A 15,059-nucleotide genomic window follows, 5' to 3' on the forward strand; every position below is an offset into this window, starting at 1 on the left:
CCCCCGGCCCCCCCCCTCCCCGCCCGCGGGCGCGCCCCGACCCCCCACCCTCCCTCCCACCTGCCCGCCCCCGTCCCCCCCCCCCCCCGCCCCGCCATGGAGTCACAGTTCTCAGTTCCTTCCCAAGAGGCGGGTCTGGAGCCCTGGCATCACAGCCCAGGCAGCTCCCGAGGAGAGGGCAGGGCCAGGACGGCCGGTGGGGGCCTCTGGGGTGCCTGAAGCAGACACCGCCGTCTACCACAGTGACGGTCCGGGTGTGCTGGCCCAGGCCGGGTGGGGACAGTGGACACAGAACCAGGCAGCCAGACCCTCAGGGTGGGCAGAGCCCTGGCTGGGGTGCTGACGGGCACAGAAGCACACAGCTGGGACGGACGGTGGGGTCTGGGCCCAGGCGGCTCTGCTGGAGGCTCCTTGTTCTGAGACTGAGCCAGACCCCTCCATGGCTCTACTGGGATTCCTACTAGGCCGCGCTACGGCCCTTACCTTGCGCGAGAACATCAACTTTGGCACCTTCCTCCCAGAGGGATGGATGCAGGGGGTGAAGTGAACAGCATGGCTAAAGAGAGAGCTGAGGCCCACCAGCCCAAAGTGGGAGATGCTCCCGCTCAGGCCCAGAGACCCGAGAGCCAGGCTGGGGCCCTGAGCCCACAGGAGAGGACTCTCCGGCCTGGAGGAGTCTGGGGGTGCTGGGAACGTCAGGAAGCCAGAGGCAAACAGTCCAACCCCCACTTGGCCACCAGGACAGACCTGTCATCGTTCCCCTTCCTGCCCCCTTCCCACAGCCCCTCCCCAGCTCTGCCCCTGGCTATTCCGCCTTCCTTCTCTTTCTCTTCCTGCTTTTTTGCTCTACTCCTTCCCTGAATGTCTATCCAGCAGGGGTTTTTTAGAGCAGTGAATTAGGCAAGAATTCCCTCCCTGCCCTTACCCACAAGCAGACCACAGAGCCTGGACAGGAACCAGTGGGGAGAACAGGCCTTCGGACCTCAGCCCCTCACCTCCACCCAGGGCCCTGGACCCCAGGGACCGTGGGGGCCTGCGGGGGCCTACCTTGGCCTTGCTGATAGTGCAGTGGAGGGCGTTGTTCTCCTGGTCGTAGAGGAGGCTGAAATCCAGTGTGCCCAGGGCAGCTGCGGACAGAGGGCTCAGGTCACTCGTCGGCCACACTGTGGGGCCCTCCCACAGCCGCACAGCGCCTGCCATTAACAGAGCACCTGCTGCATGCAATCCCTCCGCCCAGTGCCCCAGTCCCACCAAAGCTGGGAAGTGAGCACTAGCCCCCTCAGGTTCCAGAGGAAGGAGGAGTGGAGGCTCAGTGAGGGGAGCTCAGCCCCTGTGTGGTGCTGGGGTGCCTGGCCTGTGGCTGGTCCAATGTTGTACTCCCCTGTACAGGACACTCAGCTAAAGGTTCCCAACCTCCTGCCCTCCTTGTGCAACCATCAGTCTTGGCTCCATGCCTTGGTTTCCCTGACCCGTTAAATGTCACAAGGCGGTGCACCTGGGTGGCTCAGTGGGTTAAGCCTCTGCCTTCGGCTCAGGTCATGATCTCAGGGTCCTGGGATCAAGCCCGGCATCAGGCTCTCTGCTCAGAAAGGGAGCCTGCTTCCTCCTCCCCCTCTGCCTGCCTCTCTGCCTACTTGCGATCTCTCTCTCTCTGTCAAAGAAATAAAATATTTTGGAAAAAAAAAAATGTCACAAGGGTTGTGTGAGAGGGCCTTGAGAGAAGCCCTGGGGCCCTAGCTGGGCTGACTGGCTGATCCACCCCCAGCAACCCTCGGGGCTGCAGCTCCCCAGTCTCTCTAGCACCTTGGGGGGCCCGGGGCAGGCGGCAAGGAGGCAGCTTAGGTCCTGGAACTGCTCCCGGCCAGCCTCTGAGAGGCAGCAGTCGATTCCCTAGGGCTGGGTGGAGCGTTCGGCGGTAATTGGGTGCACCTGTAGCCCTCGGGGGGCAATCACACAGCGCAGCCGTGGCCAGCCCTGTTCATGTGGCTCCTGGCGTAAGGGCGGGGGTTGCAGGTGCGGGGGGCAGGCCTCAGGGGCAAGTCTTGGACAGCAAGTTGCGCACTGACAGGAAGTCTTTAGAAACCCAGATCCTGCCAGACTGCTGGGCTGCTCAACTGGCGTCCACTCATTCATTCATCCATTCTTCTTTACCAAGCCTTAGCATAATCAGGTGGACTCCAGGGATGAAAACATCCATAAGGCGGGGTTCCTGCCCCAAGGAATCCTATGCTATTCTGCCCCATGGCATAATGGGAGAAACAGATGAAAAGAATCAGCCCTAGCAGAGTCTGGTGAGCCAGGAGTGATAGGGGTTCAAGGGATACGCCTTGCCTGGCTGTGAATGGGGGCCACCAGGGAAGGCTCCCCAGAGGAGGTGATGCTTCATCTGGGCCATGAAAGATGAGTAGGAGTCGGCCAGGCACAGGGGTGCCCAGGGGGAAGGGCATCAGACCTTAGGCTGGTTGGATGAGGGGGGCTGGGCAGCTGGGCGGAGGCTGGGGGGAGGGCGGGGCTCTGTTCTTCAGGCCAGGGGCACCCAACATGGTTGGGCAGAGCTCAGCCACGATGATCTCTTTACATCTGGTCCACGGCTGCTTTTGCGTGCCAAGGCAGGAGCTGAGTAGATGCTGTTGGCCCGCAGATCCCTGGGCTCCTGTGGGGGTGGCGGAGTGGGAGGGGGCGGTGCTAGCATGGCAGCATTTGGCTTTGCGGAGAAATGGGCAAGTGAAGGCCCATGTGCGTGGAGCTTCCCTTTATTCCGAGGTGCGGGCACTGAGCTGCATGTCTTGTTCCCTAGCTCCTGAGACAGGGTTAGGAAGGCACCTGGCTCATCTCTGTCCTTGCACGTGTGGGGTACCGAGACCGGCCCTCGGACACCTCACCCCGGCGGGGGGTCAAGTCCTGGCCGCGTGCCTCCTTGCTGTGTGACTTTAGACAGCATTTGTGCTCAGTTTCCTCATCTGCAAAATGGAGACACGATAGTATCTGCCTCACGGCATCGCGCTGTAACAGCCCCTGGGGTACAGAACATGCTCAGTACGTAATTATAGAAGGAGCAGACCCACCCAGGGGATTTTCCTAGATAACCGTACTTGCCCCCTGAGACGCCTTCTGGAATGAACTCGTTACAAACTGGATCACTCCCCTCCCAGCCTTTGTGAAGAGACTATACAAACGGTCCCTTACGCCCTTCTGCATGACCTGAGTCACCGGTTCTGGGTGTCACGGTGGCGGCCCAGATCCAGGGATCCCCAGCACGAGGTTTTCTGAGGTTTTCTCCATTTTTCTGCCTCCTCCTTTGCCATCAGCTTGAAACTCCTCTTAGAATACTTGTCTCTGATTGCACAAGCAACCCGCCTGCCTTTTCAATGGTCACTTGTTTCTTCTATACAACCAGGTGTGAATACTTGCCAGAATTGTGCCCAAACTCTGAGTCAATAGGCCTCGAGCAGAGCCCAAGTTGGTTTTCCTGAGTCGAGTCCATGTGCTTTGGTGCCAACCGTACCTGGCCCTCTGCAGCCTGTATCAGGGCTCCCACCTGTGCAGGCGGGCAGGTGGGGGGGTGCCGGAAGGGAGGTAGGTTTCACCAGGCCCGTCACAGCGAACACAGCCATGGGCCCGAGATTCTCCAGGTCCATGCTTTGATGATATTTTCCAAAGCCATCGGCTTGGCGTGACAGTCGGTTGGTCTGCGGTTCCGTTCAGGCCTACCCATGGCTTGTTCTCTCAAGACGTCCGCCTCCAGAGAGGAGGGACCGGGCCTCAGCCATACCAGTGACATCAGCGAAGAAGGCATGTTCAGTCCACACGGCCGGTCCTGTCAAACCAATCTGCCTTCCAGCCGTTCACAGGCACGGGGATTTGGTGATGCCCATGTGTTAAGATACACACCCTCCAATCCCTGCCCATTTCCTGCTCTCAGAGAAGGCCAGCCAGCCAGACGGTGGGGGTCACCTGCTTCCCACTGGGAAACTCAGACCCCGGAGAAGAGAGGAGCTCCTTTTGCTGGCGCTGCAGGCATCCCTGTTTAAGGAGGGCTGATGAGGCTCGGTGAAACCGACACCTGTCGTCCATTCCCAGGAAGGAACAGCGCACCCAGCGCCCCTTCACGCAATGTGTGATTTTTTTTTTAACTCCAATGGAGGTTTTGTAAGAAATAATAGTTTATTAATAGAAGCACGGTCACCATTTTTAGAGATCTGCTGGTGGTGGAGCTCTCTTAGGGATCTTACAGTCCAATGTCTTCATTTCCCATTCAGCAAAATGAGGCTCAGAGAGGGGAGGTGACCTGGTCAGGGCGGCCCAGCAGAACTGGACACAGAATCCAGGCCTCTTCACTTCCATCCTGACAGTTCCTGTCTTAAGCCTAGTGGCTTCCAACAATTTTTTTTTTTTTTTTGTCTGCTACTTTGTGAAGCTGAAATTTTAGGGGGATGCCACAGAGAAACAGAAAAGCAAAGCTGTTCTCAGGGATGCGGGGGAGGGGCAGTGGCTGGGCTGCGATCCTAGAGGGGCCTCTGAGTTGGAAACGCAGCCATGGGCTTGTGGTGCAGGTGAGGAGGCCCCTAAGGGCAGGCAAAAGGGATTGTCTGTGTGAGCCACGGGGTCCTGCCCTCCAACCACAGAAATCACGTGTCCTGGCCAAAGTTTACATCCTTGGAAAAATAATGAGGGTTGGTCACTAATGGGCCTTGGAGAGTTGTCACCCGCCTGTCGATAATTATAGAGCTTTAATGGGGATAATTCAGAGAAAATCAGGCTCAAGCCCCGGTCGGTTCCTCTAAGGCCAAACACCCCTTTACTCTGCTGATGGAGACTGACAGCATCATTCTGACCTTGGTTTGCACCTGAACCTTCCTCACCCGTATACCCTTGGGAATAGGAAATCGGTGCTGGTCCTTTTCTTCCTTCCTTCCTTCCTTTCTTCCTTTCTTTCTCTCTCTCCCTAAGAAAAATGTCAGCCTCACAAATAGTTTTTAAAAACTGTGGCAAGAACCACAGAAAATTGGTCAAGCCTGAGTTAAAACCATTTCATAGTTGGGGAAACTGAGGCACCAAAGCAAGCACTGCAGGGGGTACAAAAAAGAATGAGTCATCTGTCCCTGCTTCCCTGGAGCTCAGAGGCAGAGAATTAGAACTTTAGGACCCTCAGAAGTCTATTCATTCTCTTGCTTTCAATTATTCAAAGGTTCACCACTGCCTCCTGGACTCAGTTTAACCTCCTCGGTGTAGCATTCAAGGGCCTCTATGATGTGACCACTCTGGCCTCATCATGGATCTTTTCCCCTTGCTCAGCCTCTTGACTACGGCACCTCTGCTGGGCTGTTTCCTCCACCTCTACCCTTGCACACAGCAGTCCCCCCACCAGGAGCACCTCTCTTTCCTCCTTCTACTCAGCCAGCCTGCTTCCTCCTTTCTCCCAGGCTCAGAGCAGAGCCTTCTCTATGGGTAAACTCTGTGCAAAATAGCGCTTCCCATTTGGCTTCCTGCCTCCCTGTTGTCACCGCTGGGCTACTTGCTCATCTCAGTTTCCCTGAACTCCCTCCTGTCAGAGACCAAGTCTCAGGCATCCGTGAATCTCGAACAGTAACTGACATACAGCTGGTCTTCTAATGTTGAGTACCTAAAATTATGGTCTGAGAGCAACATGTCTGGGCTCCACGGAAGGGGATGCAAAGCCAGCAGGGACTGAGAACTGCTCCCAGCTGAGGGCCTTGAGGACAACACTTCCTCCACTCCATCCCTGCCTCCAACGGCACCACTCCTGACCCCACCCAGCATGAATCACGCAGAGGCAGGTGTCCGCACGGGCATGTGATGCCATTCTGGCCAATGGGACAGAAGGACAAGTCTCCTGCGGACCCTGGGAGAGCTTTCCTTGCTTTTCAGCTGAGATATGGGCAAGGAAACTTGTCCTTGTCAAATTGAAGATCTTATGGTTACATGTGATACCTGGACCTGAAACGGGCACCCAGGACCAGGAGGGAGGACACCCTAAGGAGAGCAGAGCATGGCCGAGGGGAGAGGTGGACAGAGCCATCACCTTTGAGGATGCCAACGAGCCACTGCCTAAGCTTATCTGGGTGTCACGTGATCCCAACTGTCCCCACAGTTTATCACACTTGGAATTTTCTGTTACTTGCAACCCAAACATTCTAGTCCTTACAGCTTGGAAGAAGGACCTGGGTTTCCACAGTTGGAGGCTGGGCGGGAGACGGTGGGCAGGGGAGGGACACATGCAGATGGTGGGGCCCAGGGCCAGGCTGGGGGACAGCAGGCAGCGGAGTCCAGCTTGGCCAGCCCATACTGTAGACCAATGGGAGGGAGGACACGTCTAACCCTGACATTGACTGCCTTTGGCCCCTATTAGATCAGTTTGGAACATGTGAATTTGATGCTTGGGTCTTGAGGTGACTTAATAAAGGACGAGATTTAAAGAGAAGAGGGAAAAAAGGTCGAGTAGAAAAAGTCTTTCATTCTCAGCCTTGGACAACAGAGCAACCGCCCTAATTTCTTTTTGTTAGAACAGAGATAATCCAATAATTAGGGCAGCAAATAGCATAACCCTGGCTAAAGCCGTAAGGAACCATCTGGCTTGAATCACTTAGGCTAATTGTAGGGATCTGGTTGTCAGAGCCTAGAGGGGGCCCGGGCCTGGGGTATGGGCTAGGGAGCGGTTCCGCGGCAGAACCTGGTCCCACCACAGGAAGAAGCCAAGATTTCTGTGTTCCCGTGCCTGCAAAGTCTGCTCAGCTGCTGATGGGATACAAGCCTGGGGTGGGCTGCTCCTTGAAGGGGATGAGGGGGCCCAGGCTGGCCCTGGCTCAGCCATACGCCCTCCTCCTTAGCTCTTTTCTGCAGACTGCCTGGTGATATGAGTGTGGCCAGCCCTCCAACTGGGCGGGCAATGCTGTGTTCCCCATGGCCTTGCGCTGCCGACCTCAAGTGAGTCTGTCTCCTGTGAGGACGCGTGAGCTCCCTGGGTCCCGAGCCCTGGTCCTGTTCCCCTTTGCCCCACTCTCTGCTGCTGGGTCAGTGCTCAGGGAAGGAAGGACTGGAGTCGATGGGCTGGAGATGAGGCAGTGGCCTGAGTTTGGGACTTTCGGGCCTCCTTCTTGCCGGGGTGGGGGGGGGGTGGTGTTTAGGGAGAGTCCAAAGAAACGACAGGATTTCTCACCACGTAACAGTGTGTCATCAGAGGGCCCTTGGTGGCACCAGGAGGGGCACCCGGAGTTCCTGTGGAAGCTCTGTCCTGCCCCGTTCACTCTCTTGGTCCAGCAGGAAAGATGCTGGAAGGGTAGCAAGTTCCTTACCCTTTCTTCCAGAGGTGGCTTTGGGTTCAGGGCATCCAAAGGGGTGACTTGGGTCCCAGTTAGGGCCTGCCCAGATGCACAGCAGGTGAGGGGGTGCTATGTGCCCAGGGTGCCAGGAGCGGGACGAGGGGGTATGGTGGGAGAGATCCAGGCACAGCCCTGAGGGCATAAACTCTCCCAACCCAATTTCCCAAAGCTGGCAGGAAAGTGAAGGAAGAGGACTGTTCCCCACCTCTGGGCCCGGGAGGGCAAGGCCTCAGTACACCCGGTGCCGGCCAGAGTGAGGAGGTCCAGGCCCAAAGAAAGTGCACAAGGGGCAGTCCCCTCCTCAGAGGGCGGACAGGCCTCCCTAGGTAGGACGATGAGAGGTAGGCCACCTCCCCCAGTGGTGCTGGTAATCTCCACCTTCAGCTTCCAGAGACACATTATCTGCTTGAGGAAACTCCAGGCCCCTGGCCCTAGGCCCACATGAGTCCTCAAACCAGGCGCGGCCACCCTCGCTGCACTGCACGCGGGAGGACCCGGCCGAGCGTCCCTCGGCTAAACCCGCGAGAGACCCCTGCCCAGAAAGGTCCACCTCCCGGGCCACGCTAGTGTTGTTTGAGAGTGACGCGGCTGGGGCTCCAGCGGGGCTGGAGCCCTAGCGAACAGCGCTACCTCCCAGCCCCACCCCCATCTCGCGCCAACCCCTTCCGAACCAGGCGGCAACCTCTTTGGCCTCGGTTTCCCCTCCGCTCCCGGTTCCGGCGCGGCAGGCACCTTAGAGACCGGAAAGGCGAGGAACGCTCGCTGGCCCTGCCCGGCCTTGGCCCGGGGGGACCCCCGGCGCCTGTCCCCTCCCTGGGGCTCAGGGCTCAGCCCGGAGAGGAGGAGGTGCGGGCTGGGGGCCCTTCCTGGAGGTGGAAAGCGGGCGTAACAGGTGGGCGAAGGTCGGCGGCCCAGGACAGAGTCGCGGCGGGGTTCACGGACGCGGGAGCAGGAGCCGCCAAGGTTTTTCCAAAGGACAAGCGGCCCCGCGGTCCTCCGGTGCTTGGCCCGGGCGCCAGCCGAGCCACTGCGCTCTGCGGGCCGCCGGGCCCACTCGGGAGGCCCGCCCAGTCCCAGCCCCCGCGCCCGCCGCCTCCCTCCCGAGGCCGGCCCGCAGCTGGCTCCCGGGCCGGGAGGACCGCGCGGCAGGCAGCAACTGGTGTCTCCCCGGGGCGCAGCTCCGCCCTTCCCGGGAACAAAAGCCGCCGCCCGCACCGGAGCTCCCCGCCGGCGGGCCGAGAAGGGGCGCGGCGCGGGTTCGGAGAACCGGGCCCCGCAAATGGGACGCCCTCAGGGGGCGCCCCCAAACTTCCCACCTCTCCAGTGCGGGTCAGGGAGGGGTCGGGGCTGGGTCTGCAAGGCGCGCGGAGGGCGCACGGAGCAGGCGAGGGGGCCGCTACAGGCGGGGGTGGATACCGGCGAAAGGGGAGACCGCAGGGGGCCGGGGGACCCGCGGGGTCGGGGGAGCGCGCCGGAGGCCGGGCCAGGGGAGGGGGCGGGAAGTCGGCGAGTTGGAAACTTACTGCAGTCGTCGGACTCGTACCCGTCGGCGTCGGGCTCGTCCTCGGGCGGCTTGGCAGGCGGCCGCGCGGGGCTGGGGCCGGGGCTGGGGCCCGGGCTGGCGCCGTAGGCTCCGAAGAGCTGGTCGACATCCTCGTCGTCGTCGCGGGCGCCGTCGGAGGGGCTTCGGCGGCCCGCGCTAGCCGCGGCGGGGCGCGCGGGGGCGTCCGGGGGCGCAGCGGCGCGGAGCTCGGCGTCCGGGGGCAGGCCCCGCGGGAAGCGGGGGAAGTAGTCGGATATTTGCTTGATGGGCCGGATTGGGCCGGGGCACACGTCGATGGCCATATGCTCCTGGATGCTGATGGTCGCCTTCTCCCCGCGCCGCCGGAGGGTCATGCAGGCAGCGCGGCCCCACCCGGGCGCGGCCCGGCCCGGGCCCGGCGCGGCCCCGGCCCGGGGTGGGGGGTGGGAGGGGGTGCGGCTCAGCAGGCCCGGCGGGGCGCGGCGAGGGCTGCGGGCATCGCCGGCGGCACCCCCGGACGGTCCTGATGCGGCTGCTGCCTGCTCGGCGGCGGCCAGCTAGTGAGTGCCGGGGGCCGGCAGGCGGGGGGGCGGGCCCAGCCCGCGTCACCCGGCAGCAGCCAAGCAGTGTGAGTGTGCGGGCTGCGCGGGCGGGCGCGGAGCTGAGCGGAGCGAGCGGCGCCGCACTCACTCGCGCTGGCACCGGCGCGCGCACACCCGCGGGCACCGGGCGCCTTCCACTCGTGCACACCGGCAGGCCCGCCGAGAAGCCGAGAGGGGAGCCGCAGGACGCACACTCGCACGTTCCCGCCCGTGCCAGACCCCTGTGGGGTTCTGTTCGCTCTCAAAGGACATACGCGGGTGTGCCAGATCTCACTCCAAGCACACAGGAGCGTGTGCAGACGCTTGGCAGAAGCGTCCACCGGCTCACACTTGCAGGACACATACAGGAACATGTATCCGTACAGGGCTGGTTGAGGTTGCTGTGGTACCCTACGCCCCTAGCACACACCTGCCTAACAGGATACACAAACACACCCTTGGAAGTGATCAGGGGACTCAGAGCACAGCCCTCCCCTCTCCCCACATCTACAGGACTCATGGCCACCCTCCTAGGAGTGTGGGGACAGGTTGCTGACATGCTAGGAGGACATGTACATCCTCGGTGGTCCAAGGTCATTGTAGGCACAGTCTGTTCACACTTCCTCTCAGGTCACATACAAGCACACACTCTCTGTAATCCTGAGTCAGTCCCTCACTTGGTCAGTGGAGGGCCCTGTCTCCCCCCTCTCCCCATGGGGACAGGGTGGGTAAAAACCTTGAACACAGGCTGTGGTCAGGAGAGGGTCCTGGGCAGAAGACCCCTTCCCAGTGAGTGATGGATGAGGCAGAGGTGGGGAGGCAGGGCCTTGCCTGCACACGGACTCAGGCTCCCCCACACAGTCAGAGAACTAAACAAATCTGGACAGCCCAGCCCCAGTGCTTTCCGAGAACAAAGCTCTGTTGGGAATGGCTGCTGCTTATACAGGTGTGTCTGGAAAGCCTTGGGCCTGGGCAGAATCCTGTTTACTCCCTGGTTTCTAGGGATATACCAGAAATGCTTATCTTCCCGGCTGGGTCCCTTCCATGAGTCTGAATGAGGGGCCCCAAGCCTGTTTCCCTCCCTCCACCATAACCCCTTGAAAGGGTGGGGAGCAGAGAGAAGAGAGAAGAGGCCCTTTCCCATCACTTCAAGCTGCTACATTCTGAGATCTTCGATGTCTTTGAACCTCAGTTTTCTCATCTGTGAAATGGGGCTAATTCCAACCCACCAGCCTTATGGTGAGACCCCTGAACAGAGGTGCTCAATAGGGTTGGCTTTCTCTTCTCCTTTCCCTGGGGAGACAAGTCTCACTGATGAGAAAGGATGGAGAACCACATGCTGTCTTGGGTTGGTTCTGCCCTGGATGGTGACAGTCACTGCGCTGTATCAAGAACGTTCACAGCGCTCACTGCATTGATTCTTCACATCATGCCACATTGTAAACAGGATATACTGTTCTTATGTTCAGGTGAGGAAATCAAAGCTCCGGCACATGGACTTACCCACAGTGATGCCGGCTTGTAGCAGAGCTGGGATGAGAAACCCAGTTGTCCTGACACCCCCTCCTCTGTCTCTTCCTCCCCCACCCCTACAAAGCTCTAGGGGTCAGAGCAGAGCTGGAAACACAGGTTAAATGTTGTCCCCCAGAGCTCTTCCTGAGCTTCTGGGATGGAGACAGCCAGAACTCAGGAGGAAGAGGAGGGGAAGTGTGGGAGGGGCCAGTAGTCTCAGGGGTTACCTTAGAAATGAACTGGCCTGGGGGCCCCCTAAGGACCATCTGGGATCCTGGTAGGAGAAAAATCCAGCCTTCGAGGAGTCAAAGGCCAAGGGAAGGACAGAAGAGGCTGGAAGCCTAACATAGTGGATTTCTCATTCCTGGGAATGCTAAGGGGATTCGTCCTTAAACAGGCACAGAGTGACTTCTGTCCCAAGGTGGCTGCTTCACAAAGTGATTATGTAATGATACGGGTATTAAAATACAGACACACTGAAGCATCATTTCATAATTCTTTCACTTGAGGAGAGAGAGAGTGCTGTCATCTTTTCACAATTGGGGAAACTGAGGCTTCAGGAAGGCAAGTGACTGGGAATGAGAGTGGATATCCTGACCCCTGACCCTGTGCCCTTTTGACGTCAAAGGTATACCTCTGGGGGCGCCTGGGTGGCTCAGTTGGTTAAGCATCTGCCTTCTGCTTAGGTCATGATCCTGGGATCGAGCCCTATGTGGGGCTCCCTGCTCAACAGGGAGTCTGCTTCTCTCTCTCATTCTGTCCCTCCCCTTGCTTGTGCTCACCCTTTTTCTCTCTCGAATAAGTAAGTAAGTAAGTAAATAAATAAATAAAATTAAAAAAAATTTTTTAAAGATTTTATTTATTTGACAGACAGAGATCAAAGTAGGCAGAGAGGCAGGCAGAGAGAGACGGAGAAGCAGGCTCCCCGATGAGCAGAGAGCCCGATGCGGGACTTGATCCCAGGACGCTGGGATCATGACCAGAGCTGAAGGCAGAGGCTTAATCCACTGAGCCACCCAGGTGCCCCATAAATAAATAAAATTTTTTAAAAAAAGAAAAGAAAAGGAATATCTCTGCTCACTGGGGTGGGGATAGAAGGGCACTGACCTCTCCTTCTGGCTTCTTGACCTGTGTGTCTGGCTTTTTGGAAGATCAGCTCACAGCTTTTGGATCTGCAGGTACTGGCTCTCAGAGGGCCTGGAAGAAGTGGGGCGGGCCCAGCCTCCAAAGCACTGAGTCAGGGAACCCTGGGATACACCTTGGAGAAAGACGTGGCATATGTGGACCAGCCTCCAGCAAGGGGCAAAATGGAGAGCCACACTGAGATGGGGTAGAATCCCCTGGAGGGATAGAATTGGTGCTATCTGAGCAGGTGTCCATTTTCTAGAAAGAGTTTGGGCTGGGGAGTCAGGCAAATTTAGACTCAAAAGCCACTGTCTCCCAGCTCCTAACTATGTCTGACTTTGGGCAAGTTGCTTCCTTAGTCTCGTCCATCTCACTGGTGGCATTGGGGAGGACACAGACAATTTTGTGAGAGATGCTGGAAAGGAGGGATATAAAGTGACTGGCATGCAACAGGCACTCGGTCAATTGTAATTCTCTTTCCCCTACCTTCCTGGTGCAAACCATCTCTGTATGCCCTGTGCCTGCCCCTGTTTCCCTACCAGTGAAGTGCAGTGGGCCGCCCTCTTCTTGTCTGCTGCAAGGACCAGGTGAGGATGCTGGGCGAAGTGCTGGGAGAAGTGAATGTACTTGCCAAGGCTGGGGTGCTAGCTGGCAGGAATGAGGATCTTTAAGTCTGGACCCCATCTGCCACATTGCCTTCCATGTTGGCAGCTGGATCAGCCCTTAACAGAGTTAATGGGACAGTCTGCCCTCAGTCACAGCCTTCAGAAACCTTGGGCCTACACTTCCTCCCCACCTGCTTCTCCTAACAGGCTTCTGAGAACCACCCCCACCCCCTAAGGCCTCCATCCAATGAAGTAGAAGTGGGTTCCTCGAAGGATGGCCCAGGGTTCTGGGTCATCAGCAGGATGCTTGTTAATAACGCAGATTCCAGATCCCTACCTCACACCCACTGACTCAGATATGTGTGTGAAGACTCAGGATGCATCTTAACAAGCACCCCTGAATTATTTTTTTGCAAAATTATTTTTATGCGAATCGCTGGGTTGGAAGGTGCTAAGGTTTAATACCCTGATTCTCCACCCATTTTGCTGCCTCGAAACTGTCCAATGTGCAACACCCAGGTGGGGGTAGGTGTTGGAATTTCTAGAGTGCTTTGGCAGAGTCCCACACACACCACTTTGGGCATTGTGACTTCTTTTCCTGGCTGAGAATGACCAGTTAAAGCCTTTCCTTCCAGAAGGTGACAGACATCTTAGGGGAAATGACCCTGCACGTGTTTAGATGTTCTTGGTTGGTATCTCTGGCTGGCTGGGGTCCACGGGCCGGGGAGGAAGGGCCCTCCCTGGCCCTGCCCTGACATGTACCCCCAATTTCCACTCTTCCCGGATTGCTGGAGGAGCTCTTGGCATGTTGTGCTGAAAGAACCTTCTCTATATTCCTAGGAATCTTTTACCCAAAGGAGGGGCTGATGGGGGAATTCTCAGCACCGTGGCTGGTTGGTGAAGAGGCCTCCCAGGGGCTCTTAAGAATCCGTACTTTCCCAAGCATATATTGAGCCCCTTCCCTGTGACAGGCCCTGTGTTACATTCTCCAGGGGGCCTGGTGGTAAAGTCCCCCTTTTCTTTAGATTCCAGTGATGGAAAGCAGACCACTGCCTCCTCCTTGCCCGGCACGGTGGCCTCAGCGTGGGAAGTGTGGTGCAATACCGAGTAAGCGAGGCCCCATAAGTGTTTGCACGGTAGCCTGTGGCTGCTGAGGGGCACCTGGATGTGATCATTTATTACGCATGCACATTCTCATAAACACCTTAAATGCATAAATGCATTTACTAGCATTACGCCTACCAGTGGGGAAAAGGTAACACTTACCTGATGGTGTTGTTTTGTAGGTTTCAAATGCTCCTGAGCTGCTGGGAAGGGCTAAGTGGCTTAGGGATGCTCGTCGCCTTCCTCCTTCTGAGACACCTGTCCAGTGGTGTGCGGACCACGGATGTGTGAGCCCCTCACCTGCCCCTCTTAATTCCCCTGTGAGGAAATGGGCCTGCCGAGATGGGGGACCTGGCCCAAGGTCACAGGAGGCAGAACCCAGACTCACACCCAGGGGTTGGGTGGAAGGACCACAGCTCTGTCTCTGCTGCTGGAAGGAAAGCGACCCAGGGGAGAGGCTTACCTGCCTAGAGGGACTGAGCCTGGGATCAGGCTGCCTCTGGGGGAGATCGGATGCCAGCAAAGGATAAGACAGAATTCTTAGGGGCAGATCCGGAAATGACCTGCTGGAGGACAGGGGTGTAGTCTGAGGCTTGGGAGACAGCCCAGTTGAGGCAGGGCTCTGCTCCCGGAGGCCCCAGGGCTGCTGGAGCCCAGGGTCTTGTCTGAGTGTCTGTAGGATGGGCGTGGCCACGTCAGCGTTAGCGGAGGTTAGAATGGGCAGGAGCTCTGTCAATTTTGAAGCCTAGGTCAACAGCCGTACATGTTCCCTTAAACAGCTTTAGATTAATGATGCAATTCAGAAAGGGTTCACAGTGCAAATGGCAGCTTCCAATTTTAATTCATTCTACTTTTAAAGTTCAGGTAACTCGTTCTACTTTTTAAAGTTCATGAAATAGTTCAGTCATACAAGAAAGGCCCGGAGGATAATCTAAAGACTGCTTAAACCCACCGCCAGCTTACAAATAAAACACTACAGGCTCCCCAGAAAGCTAAACATGCAATTCCCACAATTAAAAAAAAAAAAATACAGACGCATTTGAAATGCCCCGATATCCCTCCTCCATTCCATTGCTCTCCCCAGAGGAGGTCCCTGTCTCAAAATTGATTATCATCGCACCATGTGTCCATTTTTACATTTACTAAATACATATGCATCTGTAAACAAGGCGTGGTATTGTCTTGCTTGTTGTAAAATCTCATATAAATGATATATGGTACATAGCCTTATTCAGCTGATTTTTTCCACTTCCTATGGTTTGTGAGATTT

General features: G+C 57.4%; 1 protein-coding gene across 1 annotated transcript in view; it reads right to left on the minus strand.

Moving 5' to 3' along the window:
• LOC111151510 (double C2 domain beta) overlaps positions 1-9,236 on the minus strand; it is a 28,867-nt gene extending 19,631 nt beyond the window's left edge. The window contains exons 1-2 of the mRNA XM_022509540.1: positions 8,864-9,236; positions 1,048-1,127 (exon numbers count right to left, since the gene is read on the minus strand). Coding sequence (XP_022365248.1) covers positions 1,048-1,127; positions 8,864-9,236 — 453 coding nt within the window. The remainder of the gene's footprint in view (positions 1-1,047; positions 1,128-8,863) is intronic.
• Positions 9,237-15,059: the final 5,823 nt, after the last annotated feature.

Source organism: Enhydra lutris, unplaced genomic scaffold (assembly GCF_002288905.1).
Source record: "Enhydra lutris kenyoni isolate GAN:26980312 unplaced genomic scaffold, ASM228890v2 scaffoldscaffold26, whole genome shotgun sequence".
NCBI lineage: Eukaryota > Metazoa > Chordata > Mammalia > Carnivora > Mustelidae > Enhydra > Enhydra lutris.